At 33.8% G+C, this 16,997-nt stretch overlaps 1 protein-coding gene across 1 annotated transcript; it reads left to right on the top strand.

Moving 5' to 3' along the window:
* The first annotated feature begins 669 nt into the window (after positions 1-669).
* On the top strand, positions 670-3,342 carry LOC129299333 ((-)-germacrene D synthase-like). Its single transcript, XM_054937795.1, has 7 exons — positions 670-815; positions 1,015-1,303; positions 1,430-1,802; positions 1,930-2,148; positions 2,269-2,407; positions 2,542-2,790; positions 2,906-3,342. Exons 1-7 carry the CDS (start codon positions 699-701, stop codon positions 3,209-3,211), a joined length of 1,692 nt encoding a protein of 563 aa, XP_054793770.1. The 5' UTR covers positions 670-698; the 3' UTR covers positions 3,212-3,342.
* The last annotated feature ends 13,655 nt before the right edge of the window (positions 3,343-16,997 follow it).

The following is a 16,997-nucleotide window of genomic DNA, read 5'->3' as shown; positions in this document are numbered from 1 at the left end:
AATTTATAATTTTAATAGTATTCTTCCTTAGTTTGATGTTAAAAACATTTTTTTATTTTTTAATGTATAATTAATGAGCCTTTTTCCCAAAACACCCTAAAAAATAGATCATTTTATCATTCACCTTTAATTGAAACATTCTATTAAATAATAACAAGCATAAAAAGATAATATCAATTTTAAAATAAATGATAAATTTATTAATAGTGTAATTTGATTAAATGCATTATATTTTTAAACACAAAGAGCAACTAATGTTTCTTAATAAACACAATTTATTAATTTTACTCCATATTAAGGACATCATTTTATGTTCTTGTATTCAAATATTTCCTCTATTCAGAAGAATACAACAAGATCGATAACGTGTCAAATGCTGCTCCATCGTGTTCATTGGACTCTTTTTTATAGCTGTTCGTCATATGACTTGAAAAGAAAACTTACCAGTTCAAACCATACTTTTCTTTTGTTTTACTTATTTTTGACATCCAACATATAATAAACAAGAAAACGTGGAAGTTACGTGTTATTAAATTATACTCTAAAAATGAAATCTTGGATCAATGTTTCCTCGGAGAAAATCCTTTAGATGAGAAAGTCCTTTAAATATCATAACAATCTATCAGGGTTTCCTCACTCAAAGCCCTTCACCATATAACGTAACTGAAGAGGAGCATCCAACCTGTTCAATATCCATCATGTCTTTGGCTGCTAATTCGCCACTTGTTGCTTCGTCCCAATGCCCCCGGCGCTCTGCAAATTATCATCCCAGCGTTTGGGGAGATCATTTTGTTCAATATGCCTCCCAATCTTTGGTATTCGCGCTTTGTCTTTTCAGCTTTATATGTCATCATTATTAAATGTCTGCAGGATCATGCTGTGTGTGTGTGTGTGTGTGAAGGCAATGCATATATAGGTCCTTATATTTTCAGAATTACGTATCCCTCAATACAATAGCTTACTCCTACATAACTTGACGCTAACAAGATTAATTTAACAAAATTTGATCTGCAGGAAGTGACCGACAAAATGGAGGAGCGTGTTAATATTCTCAAAGAAGAAGTGAGAAAGATGCTCGTCCTTCCAACCAATAAGCCTGCAGCAACAACATTAATGCACTTGATTGATTCAATGCAACGTCTAGGTGTGAGCTACCATTTTGAACTTGAGATTGATTCTGTATTGCAACAGATTCATGAGAGTTATGTTGAAAATGGTGCAATGACTTGGGAAGAAGACCTGCATACTCTTGCACTTCTCTTCAGATTACTAAGGCAACATGGATATCGCATCTCACCAGATGGTATGGCCCAACTCTCTATTTCAAATTCCAATTTTTGACTCTCAACCACACCTTAAAATACGTAAGAAATTATGTCAACGTGACAAATTTAAACACGTAAACCTGTTGTTTCTTATATTAAACTAGATGTGTTTGAAAAGTTCAAGGATGAGCAAGGTAATATCAGGGAAGGACTAGCTGCTGACGTGGAAGGAATGCTAAGTTTACATGAAGCTGCACATCTTAGAGTTCACGGAGAAGATATATTAGACGGAGCTCTTGCTTTCACTTCCTCTCATCTCCAGTCCATGATCACCCATTTGAATCCCTCACTTGCTTCGAAGGTCAAGCATAGTTTAAGGCACCCACTTCATAAGAACCTGCCCAGACTGGAGGCTTGTTATTATATATCCTGTTACCAAGATGATCCTTCCCATAATGAAACTTTGCTGGCGTTGGCAAAGCTGGATTTCGACATGCTTCAAAAGTTACATCAAAAGGAAATTGGAATTATTTCAAAGTAAGCTTTTGTAAACTGATCTCAATTTATCTTATTACCCAATCAAATAATTAATCGATCCGTACATTCCATTTTTGTCATGACTCGCACACGTCCTAGTTTTTGGCTTATTTGGTTTACTTGACAGGTGGTGGAAGGAATTGGATTTTAAAACAAAGCTGCCCTTTGCTCGCAATAGGTTGGTGGAATGTTACTTTTGGATCTTAGGAGCGTATTACGAGCCTTGCTATGTGTTGGCCAGAAGGGTAACCACCAAAGTCATATGCATCGCATCAGTCCTTGACGACATATTTGACGTTTATGGCACATTCGATGAGCTCAAACGTTTCACTGCAGCAATCGAAAGGTTGAATCATACACAGCTTAATAAATTTCCTCCTTCTCAATCTTTTTTAAATCAATTGCAGAGAGAATTCAGTTTATAACTACGACTAATTAACTATTTTATGAAAACGCCTTTCATCAGGTGGGACACAACGTGCATGGAATTTTTGCCAGAATATATGAGATTCTGTTATCAAGCACTGTTGGACATTTATGAAGAAATCAAGCAGGAAATGATGAGGGAAGGAAGAGAATTTTGCGTGAAGTATGCCGTGGATGAAGTAAGAAACACAACTCCCTTTGTTTGTACCTCCCCCATAATTCTCTAAATTATAATAATTCAATGATTGAACGGTGATGAAGAGCTATATTCCTTCTCTGATTTGGGAATTTAAACTTCATGGGAATGGTACAGATGAAAAGCTTAGTTCAAGCCTACTTTGTTGAAGCCAAATGGTATAATAGCAGTTATACACCAACAATAGAGGAGTACATGGGCAATGCACTTGTCTCTTGTGGATATCCTATGGTCATAGCCACATCATTCATGGGGATGGGGTCTATAGCTACAGAACAAGTCTTCCAATGGTTGGCCACCGACCCCAAAATTATTAGGGCCTCAAAAATTATTTGCAGGCTCATGGATGACATTGTTACCTACGAGGTACTAATTATAAGAAGGACAGCACTGATATGTGTGTGTGAGTTGTGTTTATATTAATAGGATTCTTTATATACGAAGCCACAAATTTATATATTTTTCTGTGTATTGTTTACAGGATGAACAAAAGAGAGGGGAGGTTGCATCAGCCATAGAGTGCTACACGAAGCAATACGGTGCGAACAAGGAAGAGGCCATTGAGGTGTTCGAGAGGCAAGTGACGAGTGCGTGGAAGGATATAAATGAGGAATTACTTGACCTTAAGGATCTGGCAAGACCTCTGTTGATGAGAATTCTGAACTTGTGTCGCGTCATGGATGTGCTTTACAAGGATGCAGATTGCTACACTGATTCTACAAAATCAACCAAGGACCAAATTACAGCCATGCTGTTAAAACCCTTTCATCTAGAAAATGGCCTCTAGGCATTTTTTGTTGAAGTATATATCAGGGATGGATTCAATTTGTGGCTATGATTTAGTCTAGAATATGCGAAGAAATAAACACGACTTTCGGTAGACAAAGCCCTGTGCTGTGCACTTGTTAGGAAATCTCCATTAAAGATATCCTACCAAAATTTATATAGAATATTACCAAACCGTGTTCTTTTCTTTCTTTCTTGGGAGAATGACGTAGAAGTTTAAAAAAAAATTTATAACTCAATTTTTTAATTTTGTAACTTTGTTACGATGAATTAACAATTTATATTTTAAATTTTAATAAAAAAATAATTCTTTTATTTTTTAACCAAGTTAAAATTTAAAAAATAAGTTATAAATTTATTACAATGCAATTATAAAATTGAGAGATTGAATTGTAAATTTTTAAAATTTAACACTTAAAACTTAACTTAAATTAATTGGTATTTTTGGAACTTCTTTATCATTCTTCCTTCTTTCTTTCTTTGTTTTTTGTTGCCATTTGTGTGTGTAAAAGTGGCCGGTATCAAAATACAGAAATCCCAGGAAATAATATACAACAGTTGAAACAAAATTAAAGCTAACTTCCGAATATCATCAACATAGAAATCTTGGGATGTTGGTGGGACCTCGTATGATGGAGTACTTCGTAGATTGTTCGGACCCCCACAAAAAAATGAATGAATAAAAAAAATTTAAAAGCCTTTTTTAAATAAAATAAAGAAAAAAATTAAATAAAAAAAATTTTAAATTTGTGTTTTAATATGAGTATTCAATTAAGAAAAGTCAAATGAAAATTCAATCTTCAAATTTGTGCCTTGATTTGAAAGGGTGAAAATTGAATAAAATTAATCATAAATTATGATTTGATGGAATTCAATTATTAAAGATGAAAACCTTAATTTTTATCTATAAAAGGGAGAGGAAGATGGTGGATAAAAAAAATAAAAAAAAGAAGTTGAAAAAGAAAAAGAAAAAAAAGAGCTTCAGAGAAGAGTTTGTTGAAAAGATAGAGGATATTTTTCTCTTGCATTATCCACAATCATAATAATAAAGGGTTGAAAATGGGTAACTTTGTCTTAAATAGGATATTTATTTTTCTCTTCTATTTGTAGGTGATCATCAAAGATATTGATGGCTGAAGGGTATTAATAACAGTGATTTAAATTATTATTTTTCTTTTTTTTCTCTTTTTCTCGTTTTCTTTCCATCTCTTCCTTCATTCCCATCAAGTTTTTTGTTTTTTTTTTTTCAAAAGTTGTTGTTCTCCTCTTTTGTTCATGCTTCACGTGGGTACATGCATGCATACACATACATGCACGCGCGCAGTTGCTTGTTCTTCCCATTCACTCTTCTCTTCTACCATGTTTAATTTGTTGCCTCCTTTGCTTTCGATTTTTTTTTTATTGTATATTATTGTTTTTCATCCTTCCCTTTATGCTATTTTTCTTTTTTTTTTTTCCTCCCTTTCATCTCACCTTTGTTTAACAATCAGATTTAATCGAATTTTCTTGAACAAAGTTATTGCCCCCAAGACTCCTTCATTTATGGAGGTAAAAGATTTTAGAAGCATTCACGCAATTGTGTTTGTTTCTAAATCTACATATACGCATTCTAATCAAGCACGTGTGGCAAATGGTAGAGCTTGAAAAGTTTGATCTCTATTTTTTTTTTTAATAAACCACTTATATTATTATACCTTTTCTGGCATACATTACATCAATGATTTGAGGTTTTTTTGTGTGTGTTTTTTTCTAGTCATACCATATGAGGTTTTTAGAGTCTCCGTAGATAATCAGTCAATTAATATGCTATGTGTGGAAATAGGTTATTGTAGGCACACCAATCGCGGTGCTTGATTGATTTTTTTAAAAAATCATTTTTTTTAAAAGGAGAGAGTTTTTTTATAAATAAATAAATTGGCAAATAATTTTTGTGCCGTGTGAGATTTTGAAATCTCTATGGGTATAAAATAAATCAATTTCCATGCAAAATTTTTGAATCTCTACAAGAATTTTAATCTATTTTTTAAATCTTTTTTTAAATAAGGGAATAAGTCTTTTTTTTATAAATTAAAAGACACAAATCCATTAAAAAACTTTTTTAAAAATACAAAAATATCTTTCTTCTAAAAGTTACCAACAAAGTGACATGCATTTTTACTCTCGAATTACATGGGCTTTGATTCCTTTAAAAGATACGTAAACTCTAGGATTTTATCCTAGATTAAGTCCAACTTGCAAATAAATAATATTCTTTAATTATAATTTTTTTTCTTTTTTTATTAATTAAGGGTAATTAAATTTCATTTAAGACCATATTGGGCCTTATAGCCGGGTTTGCAAGCGCCTTAAATTAATTGAAGTTAGTGACAGTTTCCTTGAGGGACTTTTAAATCTCCGGAGGTCATTGTGAATACTTCATCCAAGTCGATTCATGTTTACTAAATTTAATTCCTGAAGAGTTATTAAGCTCTTGAAAGATCATATGTGGTAATTAAGTGTTCCATATCTTTAGAGGAAACGACTTGAGAACCTTGTTTAGGATAATGGATCCATCTTAAAAACTTTGCACATTATATGGAATCTAGTGACTACCTAGTAAGTGAAAGCTAACTTATAATATCATATTGTGATGACGTATCCGATATAGGACATGAGAGTTTGTACTTTTCTTTCCCTTCATGCATCATCTTATTTGTCATTAAAACCCTTAGGAAAAAGAGTAATAAATTGTTACTCTATGCCATAATGACTTTTTATCTTTTCTATTACATCAAAATATGTCATGATGAAGGCATTTGTATTATTTTCCTACGGCATGTCTATAGGTTCTCAACCCTACTAGACTAAAAGCACGCATGAATCACATTGATTAAATCATTTTGAGCCAACTCAAAACATTTGATGCATTATTTTTTATTTTTTAAGCCAAAAGGAATCCATTAAAATTTGATTTGGTTGGTTAACATGTTAAAAATATCTTACCTTCAATTACAAAGTGGCCTAGTCACTCGTAAATTGTTAGTATCCTTTCCTTTGAGGTTCAATAAGGATCTGAAGGCTCAGAGATCTTATTACTTTTTTAAAATAGATGTAACAAGTTAATCAATTAAATTATTTTTGGTTTTCTCCTTTTCTTTTTAATATGGTTTCTTTTAGAGGGCCGGTGAATTGTTGAGTATGATTAACACAATATTAGGTGAAGGCGTGAATTTAAGTCTTATTGTGCCTAGCTCAATCTTCGTGATGTGAATATAAGATCATTTCAATAAAATTATATGCTTTCATTTGTTATGGAGCCCATAGGTTAAATCTTGAATGAAAACTCTAACTTAACATACCTTCAAAAGATGTCAAGCAATGAGGGATACTAAATTTTTTATTGCTTGATGGTCAACTCTAATTAATATAAGAAGCAATACGTTTTCAAATTAGAGGGATGACTCATATGCTAATTCCATATACTCAATAGTTCACTACTCCATTTCCTTCCCTAAGGAGTAATAAGTTTCTAGAAAGTCTTTGTATATTCTTTTATCCTTAATCATGAAGAGATTTAGTCTTTCAAATTAAGGGTTAGGCTCCATTTTTTTGAGATTCAATAAGAATCTACTAGGAGGGACACATTGACAATTTCACAAGGGATTATATTAAACTAACTAGTCAAAGGCATTAATGGGAAGAAACTATCATGTATCTCTCAATTCTTAACGGCTTAAATCATCATAAGTCCATTAAGACAAGGGACTTTTGAATTGGGTCAATGCATCAGTAAATTCATGGTTCATATATCACAATTACATCCATGCACGCCATGAAATTGTGAAATATTGGATTGCTAGCCACTTGGAAGATTACACCAAGAATCTACCTTAACATACATTTGTGGTTCATCGGAGTTGTTTCACAGAGAGTCATATCTTTATTAGATAATGCTTACATAGGCTATCTTTAATTGAAATTGACTTTATTTAAGCTTTGTTCATAACATGTTCATGTGTTTCCACCTCTTTATTTTGCCAACTTGTCCATTTTACTGATAATCTTGATAGATATTGATTCTTTTGATAAAGTTCTATTCCTTGTTCTTAGTAATGACACCTAAAAAGTTTTCCATTTCAAAATTTCAAGTGACATTTGCAAGTTATCCATGCATATTCCTTTTAAAGAGAAAGAAAAGGGTACCACCTAAAGTTTTTGCACTTCTTTTGGTGATAACTTTTCCCCCCTTCATGAATAACACCTAATTTAGGTGTGGGAAGGAACTTTTGCATTTTCCTTTGATTTTTTTTTAAAAAAACAACAAAAACAAATTTGTGTTGCTCATGTTACTTCTGGAAAGGCAATACTATGTTGTTTATATGCATAGATCAGACTTGAGAATGATTTGATCTCTCCTTATGGAGATTAGTTAAATGATACATTGCTTAACTTGAACACAATGTGATGATGTTTGTGTAAACCATGAGAGAATTTGAGCATATTGATGTAATTTTATTTTCATGTGGGTACCATCTATCCCTTACCCAACCTAGAACTTGGCATGTATCTTATTTAAAATCACATTTTGAGTTTATTTGCTCAATATAGAGATGATCAAGGCATTCATTTTTCACTTTTAACAACATATGTCCAAAAGCCATCCTTACATGATATTTTATCCTTTGTGTAGCCCTTTGAGCCTATGCGGTATTTTCTTCTTACCCTTTAGCCCATTAAAAATTTTAAATACCTCTTTTACCTTCTCATTTAGGGTACTTTAAATTTATGGGAGAAACCAACTTTGGTTAGGACAAGTTGATGTACACTCTTATAATTATCGAGGCTTCCAAGTTTTGTTTTGTTTTTTTTTAATGAATGGCTCAACATTTGAAAAGTGAAAAAAAAAAGAAATGATAAAAAAAGGAAGAAGTAAACAAAAAAGCTAAAAATAGAAGAAGCAAGAAAGCAAAAGAAAAATGGACAAAAATTTCAAGAAAAGATAGAAAGGGCTTCCTCTAGTTCTTCATTTGCACATGTTACTTGATTCCAACAAGACTTTCTAGGGTGTACACTTGCTTGGCTTCATAATTTCTTCTCATTGGTCTTAGTTATCTTGATTGAGTATCCACTTTAACTTTTGAATATCCTTCTTGTTTTCATTACCCTTTGTTTTTACCTTAAGCCCACATTACAACTAAATAAAAGTCCTTCTGATTTATGTTAGCATTTGACTTTTTGAGTGGTGGAGACTTTAAATTATTGCCAAGCTTATGGAAAAGAAAGTAGATAGTTTGGATAGAGAGAATAAACACTATCCCATAAATACTAAATGATGAGGGTAAATACTATATCTGGTGAGAGAAATCATTATGGCATTGTACTCTTGTTAAGCTTGTTAACATAGAATTAATTAACATAAGGTGAGGCATGATTTGGATAGCAACGTATGGATATATATATATATATATATATCTATATATATATATATATATATTTGTTTGTTTATCCTCTATACTAGTAACATGTGCCCTGTCTTCTATGATTATCTTTTTAGGAATCTATGATTTTTTCCCTTTTTTTTAAAAAAATCTTTTCTTGGAGGACAAAGGATATGTGTGATGCATCATCATTTTGAACTTATATCAGAATCATTTTTAAGATTTCTTAGCCAGGTGCCTTGTTAAGATTCTCTAAATTTATGCAAGTGCATTTACAAGTGTTTGAATTTAGGGCAACTCTCCATTTCAACCTTTTGCTACTTCTAACATAGGATGAGGAACTTTTCCACTCCTATCACTTCACTTCACACCATCTACCATTCAATAACGAAAACCGAAAGTAGAAAGCGTCTTCTAATTCTTTTACTTCCTTTCTAAGCCGTGCGCCAAATAATACATGACCACTAATATTGCTAAATAAAGTCACAAGTTTTTTTTTGGCTATGTTAAAGATGACAAGGTAAGTGACAAGTTTTTCAAATTCAACAAATAAGATCCTAAGTTTTCAATATTTAAAACATTCCAAATAATGTTTACATTGGAAAATCAAAGTTTGTTTTATAAGAGGAAGCATGAGATCACAAAAAAGATTAGTACATTTGCTTAAAATTGGAAAATAGTGAAGCAATATAGAAATTGAGGTGTGCCTCATAGCTCGTTGTACTTGCATCGTGGGTTGTGAACTTCTATACCATGCACCGTGGCTCAAGTATAATACGTTGTGATGTATTGTACACTATTTGATAGCAGAATTCTATTGTAACATGACAACACTCGAGGCAACTTCCATCGCGCCTCGTTTCTCCATCTGACGTCTGATTGATATGATTTAGGTGTCTATAGAGAACTTTCTCCTAACTCTAGCTATTAGCTTTGCTCTCACAATCAACATATCTCTCAGTAAAAAATTGGATACTCATTTCAAAATTCCCTCTTTTCTATCATTTTCACATAATTTGAGTGCTCAGAACCTATACCAAAAGCCAAAAGCTACCAACACCACCCATACTACATTCGATAGACTAAAATAGACTTGCGCAGTGCACCACATCTCTAACAATGCTCATGGAACACACTTTCATTGCTTAACCCCTTAATCTCAAAAACAGCAGGGGAGCTCTAATCTCATAATTCATTAATTAATTCACATAAATCACATGTCATAAATATCTTTTACTTGCATTAGTATTTTGGCCTTGCTATAGATATCACAACCCATACACATACACCTTAGGACCCAAAATACACTATGTAATTTAACAAAACACATAGTGCAAGTAAGTCACAATTAAATTACCCCTAGTTGGTAATATCATGCAAAATATATAGATATCACAACCCATACACATACACCTTAGGACCCAAAATACACTATGTAATTTAACAAAACACATAGTGCAAGTAAGTCACAATTAAATTACCCCTAGTTGGTAATATCATGCAAAATATACACATAAATACACAAAAAGTAAAGGAGGACTACTAATAGGATAACAATCTTATACCTCTGGTTGTTTTTCTTTGTCCTGTCCTCTTGAGCTAATTCCTATAATATTGAAGATAGTGGAGTGAGTATAACCACTCAGTAATTAAAGTTTATCTAACTCATATTAATGCATGTCAATTAATTTAAATGCAGATGGCAAAGATAATCAATTCTAAATTATATAACATGTTCAGGAGTATAATTCCAATTCTCATTTATAATACACATGCTCATGAGACAATGATTTAGTAATACATTTTCATATAAAAAAAGGACTTAATACATGAATTGTTTCACTAGGGTAATAATACAAACAACCATGTGCCCTTTTATCAGTATATGCATGATCATACCTCCCTCACATCCTTTTTATTTCTCTGACATGAACTTGTGGGCTATAACACATTGGGCTTATCTATATACTAAGACTACCTTAGCCAAAACATGCTTGAGAGGTTACTTGGCCAAGGTTTCTTAACTCACTTGAGGTTCAAGGTTTCCTCCATTTCTCACTCTATGGGGTATCATTCTCCTTAGACAAAGTTTCTCGTTGAAAAAATGAATAACTAGTTAGATTTAAGTCCCTTGTTAAATCAATAGGACATTCCCTCATTAAACAAGTGGGATAATATAATTAATAAATCCAGGCTAATCATTGAACCTTGATGAAAGCTTTATCACGTGAATTTTAACTTTTTACTCCTTTTTCCTAGGCGAACTCCCGCCCCTTAAGATCATGTTATAACACCCTCTCCCCCTCAGGATGGTTTAATTGATTATTGGGTTCAAATTTTTTTTAGTAGTTTTGACATTATTATCATCAATTAAATTTATCTAAGAGTTAAAGGGTATTGTACACATTTTTTATACCATATTTAAAGGAATAAAAATTAAATTATAAATTAAGTTATGAAGAACTATTCCTACACACATTAAAGTAAGATAATATAGATATATGCATATATTTGTTTACCTATAGTCAAGTTATATCGGGTCAACTTATGGTTTCCTAGGTCTTTCTAATAAGTGTGGGAGAAGGAAATTTTGTAAGTACACTAAAAAAAATATACTAGAATATTTCTTAATATAATACACCAAAAAAAAATCTCACATATATAATCCTAAAATATTTAATTATACCCATTGGACATATTTAAAGGTATCATCCACATTGGGGCAGGTTGCATATAAAAGGCGGTGGTGGCTGCATAAAGAATGGTGGTTGCATAAACAATAGAGGTGGCGGTACAAAGAGCGGCGGCGGCAATAGCATGGCAGGTGAAAAGGTGATTAAAGTCAGTGCTAATGAAGGTACTAATGGTGGTAGGAAAAGTGAAAGGTGTGATGAATGGGAAGGTGAGGGTGGTACTATTTGGTTTGGAGTAGGTCACATTGAGGGACCCCATATAGTCCCAGAGTGGATGCAAGTGTCTACTATCACTCGAGCTGATCTATAATCTAGCACTATGATTTCTATCCAAATGATCTCCTTGACAAACCTCTCTGTTGGCATCTGGACACATTATGAAGATAATCAAATGAGAATTTAAATTCTCAGTAAGATCTTTACTTAAAAACTAATAATGGTCCAGCTGCCTCAAGTATAAAAAACTTTTAAAAAAATCGAAAGCATAGCATGAATAGTTAATTCAATTAGCCAACAATACTAAAAAGATTGTCAAATAAATAAAAATAAATACTTCTAAATTGACCATATATTATCATAAGAAATTGTAATAGGGCATCCCTAAAGTAGGTCCATGAAATAGTTTCTTTTACCTGGATCTTCTTCTTAATTAGGAGTTCCATTGAGTTTATCTCGAATCTTCTTCCATAAAAAGAATTCCTTTAGGAATATATATATATATATACACATATACATCTATAGTATTTTTAACCTAATAGTCATAATACTAAAAGAAACATAAGCACAATAATAAAACAATTATCATTAAGTTAAAAGTTAATAATAATGAATACACACATATATCAAATAATTACAAGGAGAAATCAACATTAATTGAGAAATTAAGATAAATTCAAAATGGATAAAGCCAAATCTAAAAAAATGGCTCTCCTTACTTGTTTTAGGCCCTGTTTGGTGGGTATGGACTAGGATTGGGCTTGGGTAATACCATTCTTAACATGTTTGGTATGAAGCATTTTATAATCCTTGGGACTACTTAGTACCACTTAGGTGGGAATACTCAAACCCACCACCCCTTGGTATTGAAAAATTTAACTTGAGATTGAAATTTTTTTGACTAAAATGCCCTCGTGAAAATACCCAGATTTTCTCCTCAGTCCACGAATCTCGACCTCCACCTTCCTTCTCCTTCGTCGATGATTGCCAAACTTCTCCTCCTTCAACAACTCCAGCCCTCCATCTTCCTTCTCCTGCTTCAAAGATCTCTTGCTTCTCTTGCTTCGACGACCCTCGACCTCCATCTTCTTTCTCCTCCGTTGATGACTTTGGCCTTCCATCTTCCTTCTCCTCCGTCACGACTCTAACCCTCCATTTTCCTTCTCCTACTTCGACAACCTCCAACCCTCCAGCTTCCTTCTCTTGTTTCGACGATCTCAGGCCTCTACCTTCCTTTTCCTCCATCAACAACCTTCGTCAATGCCATCCCCCTAGTGTCGTCCTCGCTTCTCAGATTTGTGCGATGAATCTTCTTTTGTGAGAAGTTGTGACACTAATTGGGAGGGTGAGATAGAGACAATGAGTTCAGATGATCAATCCTATCTAAGAGAGTGAAAGAGCAAGTGGATATTTGAGTCTTTTCCCTAGTTTTTTTTAATCCCAGTCTTTTTTTTAATCCCATGACACATCAAACATGATTTTAAAATTTATTTTTACTATCAATCCCAATCTCAGTCTCATTTCCATTCCCATTCTCAATACTACAAAATTCAATGCTTGATACTGAACACAACCTTAGGCCCTGTTTGGTACACAGCTTCAATTTAAAAGGATTGGGACTGGAACTGGGATTGGAATTGGGATTGGGACTAAGATTGAAAATAAGGTTTTAAAATTATGTTTGGTATGGAGTAATATTTGTAAGGAATACTTACTTATATTTTATTTTACAATTAAATATAAATCATAAAAAGACTATAATACCCTTAAAATAATAAAAAGAAAAAGTTGTAACCTAGCTAGCACATTACCCTCCTCCCCAAAGAGCACGACGGCCTGTCTGCAATTACTCCTCTTCTTGTACAAAGAGCACAACGGCACATCTACAGTTTCTCTGCATCTCCTCCAAAGAGCACGGCAGCGCACAAGGCCATTCCCTCTGCTCTCTTTGCCACGCTCAATCTTCTTCTTCTTCTTCTTCGTCTTCTTGCTATTCCTTTTTTGGTTTTCATGTAGATCAACAGAGTTATAAAGATCTACTTACCAGTGACCAGCGGTGCAAATAGGTTTCTGGTTTTCGATGGATGAAGGCCACTTATTCATTGGGGATATAGTTCGACGAAGTGATAGAGATTGACAAAGTGAGATGGGAACTGAGAGATGTCGTTCAATCACCATTATGTCTGTGTGTGGCTGTCGTCGGCGTTGTGTCTATATGTATTGCTGTTGGCATTGTGCTTATGTGTGGCTGCTGTCGGCGTTGTGCTTGTGTGTGGCTGTCGTTGGCGCCCTCGTTATGGCTGTGAGGTAGGGTGGAGGTTAGAAGGTAGAGGGAGAGACGAGAGAGGGATGGGGTGGAGGGCATTTTGGCCAAAAAATAATCAATCCCATGATTGATTTTCTAATACTAGGGGGTGGGTGGTATTGAGTAATCCCACTTTGAAGGGATTGGGATTGAAATTGGAATTAAATTTTTCATTACCTCATACCAAACATGAAAAGGTGAGATTGCCTAATATCAATCTCAATTCCACCCTCCTAATGTTATGTACCAAACATAACTTTAGTGTTCATAGAGCCATGGCTAGGAGAAAAAAATTTAGCTAATTCAGGCTGCGTGTTGCTTCAAAAAAAATTTCCCTCCTATTCCTCCTCCTTGAACTTCAAAATTCCTTCCATCTCGAGCCGCGTAAATGTTTACATCTCGCCTCTGTCTTCCCGGGTTTTCAGAGAACAGCCACAGGACCCTTTTCCTTTCTCCTTTTTTCTCCTCCTCTCACCTCCCTCTAGCTCTGTGTTCAGCATTCCAAGCTTCATCTATTCATCTTTCACATCCTTTACTCTAATCTTCGCTTCCTTCATTCGGATCCAGTTGTAAACATCGTCGTGCGTCGTGTCGTCGACCAGCTTTTGATGACTCCAGATCTTCCCAGTAATTTCTGGATTCGCAGAAATGGCGTCATTGAGGGAAGGCGAGGGGGTCGCACTGGAGAGATACGCGTGAGTTCGCAGAGGCATCTTCAAGTATTTACAAGGCGAATGGAAAGTGGTGGATTTGAGGGAGCTTGACGTGGAGGAGAGGAAGTTGCTCTGGGAAAGAGTGATGAAGTGGGTGTATCTCACCTGATTGAAAGAAGAACTGCATAGTTAATTCAAGGTGAATTTCAGCACAGTTTGGTTTTATGTCAAAATTTGGCTTCAATTTACTGAAGGTTATGCGCTTAATCGGGTGTTCTGCCACCTCTTTCTGTTTTGATCTCCTTCGCTAAATTTTTATTTGAGTTCGTTCCTTTTGGATTCTTTGGTCATTCATTTGTTTTGATTGATTTGAACAGGAAATTCAGCGTCTTCTTAGTGAGCCAGGTGATTCCTTATTCTTGGTTCCTATTTTTATGTACCGATGAAATATGAATATCCCCTATTGAAGTGCTGCAGAATCTCACTCTAACTTTGAAGGGCCTTTATGTGGAATTTCACCTAGACTAATATTTGTAGCGGGTATGTGAAAATCAGGGATAAATTTTATCATTCCCAGTGCATGGGAGCTAGCAAACATATTTTCATTCATCATTCTTTCGGTGAACTGTACTCCTGATGTGGGCTCATAAAATACTTGGAATATGAATTACTTTTGGCTACGCATTTCTTCTCTCACGTTCGGATTTAGTATAACTCTATCTACAAAGGGGTGAAATTTTCTTAACACCTTTTTCCGTTTGTATAATTCTGATGTTTATTTTATATTTTTATCCCCTTCATCCTTTGTTTACCCTATGCGGGGATTTTTCCCCACCTTTTGCGGTGAATATAGTCTTATTTTTGTTGTTTGTAAAGGTTTGTGTACAATATTAAAATACAATTCATGTCAGAGCAGTCAGTGATTAATTTTTAATTGTGCAATAATTAATTACAATGCTTATATTGCATCTAATTGACTAATTTGCAAGCATAAAGGCATATACGAAGAAATAAGACTTATATTGCATCTAATGTCAGTCTGAAAGAAGTTCAATAAGATTTCCAATGCTTTTTGACTGCACAATAACATTGCAGGTACTTATAACTACGAAGAAAGTTCTTCTTAGTTATATAGGAAGATAAAGATTGAAACTATTATAGGGGTTGGGATACTTTGTATAAAAAGGTTTTTGTGGCTATAATAATTAATGATTGGTTCATGTTCAAATGACGTTCGAAAAAAGTTCTATTATTATTATGGCTTTGAATCTTTGAAGACCTTCATTCTTTTTTTCTTTTGGGGTGAGTAGACTTGATAATTATGCATCATTGCTGTTATTAAATGACTGTTTGACAAGCTGAGTTACTCTAATATATAAACTCTTCTCAATACTTATAATAATTAATTATGGCATGATCTACAGGGGGATGAGAGTTTTGTAAAGTCTCGAGGTCTGGAAATTGGGAATTGTCAAATTAATTATGTCATGGTACTTATTAATTTCTATCAAATTATGCTTTACTATAAATGTTATCTTCTTATTATTGGTTTTATATCCCATATAAATTTTTTCATCATATAGAGACATTAATCTTTTAGAACCAAAAGCACTTTATCTTTGAGTAAAGTTGAACAAACTGAGTATATGCTTTGTGTCTTCTGTGAAAAGAGTCCAATTAGTATAGTGAGTTAGGGATTATATGGTATGACGCAACTTGCCATTTCCATAAAAAAATGTAAAAACATGTAACCTTGGTTTGCTTTCTGATTATCTTGTAATTATAGGTGTAGCCTGTTCTTTTTCTAACATCATACTTTATTTGTGAGTTAACTGAAAGTTCATCAATTGTAAATTATCATAATCTTGACCAGTTGAATAATTCCAACATTGCTTTTTTTTTTGTTTCTAAAAAAAACAAAAACAATGCTAATTGTTGGTACCTTGGAAATCAATGACTATTCACTTTATAATGCATTTTATCGTTCAGGTAGTCCTGCGCTAATTGTTTTCATTTTTTTGGTTTCTGTTTCAAGGTAGAATTCAACCAATTCTAGTCCTGTTTTGGCTACCATTAAAGGGAACACAAGGACTATTCATTTAGATTTTTATTTGATTGAGGTAGCAAGGAGTTACTGATGTCATATGCTTTTTGCATGAGGAATCATATCACCTGTGTTCTATATGGTGATTCTGTTGAAAGAGCTTGGATTGAGTACCAGTCTTTCCAGAACTTGCATAAACTTGTAGCTGTGCTTCAGTTTGGTTTGGTCAGGAGCCAGCAAGGTTCGTTCTCAAAATTATCTTTTGTTCTCACCAACTTATTGAAATCAGTTAGATTATTTATTTTTCTTAGTTTAATATCTTTTAGGAGTCTCAAGCTTGACTAGCTATGTCTATGCTGCAAAGGTCTTCTGGAACCCCACCATCTATGAGATTCTTCCTATGAGGGGGGCTCTTCTTCACCTTTCCGGTAGGCCTTAGTACGAGAGTAGTTGCGTGGA

This window comes from Prosopis cineraria, unplaced genomic scaffold (assembly GCF_029017545.1).
Source record: "Prosopis cineraria cultivar Desert tree isolate PC_DT_omini unplaced genomic scaffold, ASM2901754v1 PC2, whole genome shotgun sequence".
NCBI lineage: Eukaryota > Viridiplantae > Streptophyta > Magnoliopsida > Fabales > Fabaceae > Prosopis > Prosopis cineraria.
The sequence above is the reverse complement of the archived record's forward strand: the minus strand, read 5'-3'. Positions and strand labels throughout refer to the sequence as shown.

What these genes read in the sequence shown, in the direction of transcription:
- LOC129299333 (XM_054937795.1), top strand. Translation starts at nt 699, where the DNA reads ATGTCTTTGGCTGCTAATTCGCCACTTGTTGCTTCGTCCCAATGCCCC. An exon ending in GAAATTGGAATTATTTCAAA is followed by an intron (nt 1,803 to 1,929) that starts GTAAGCTTTTGT and finishes TTTACTTGACAG; the next exon opens with GTGGTGGAAGGAATTGGATT. An exon ending in TGAAGTATGCCGTGGATGAA is followed by an intron (nt 2,408 to 2,541) that starts GTAAGAAACACA and finishes GGAATGGTACAG; the next exon opens with ATGAAAAGCTTAGTTCAAGC.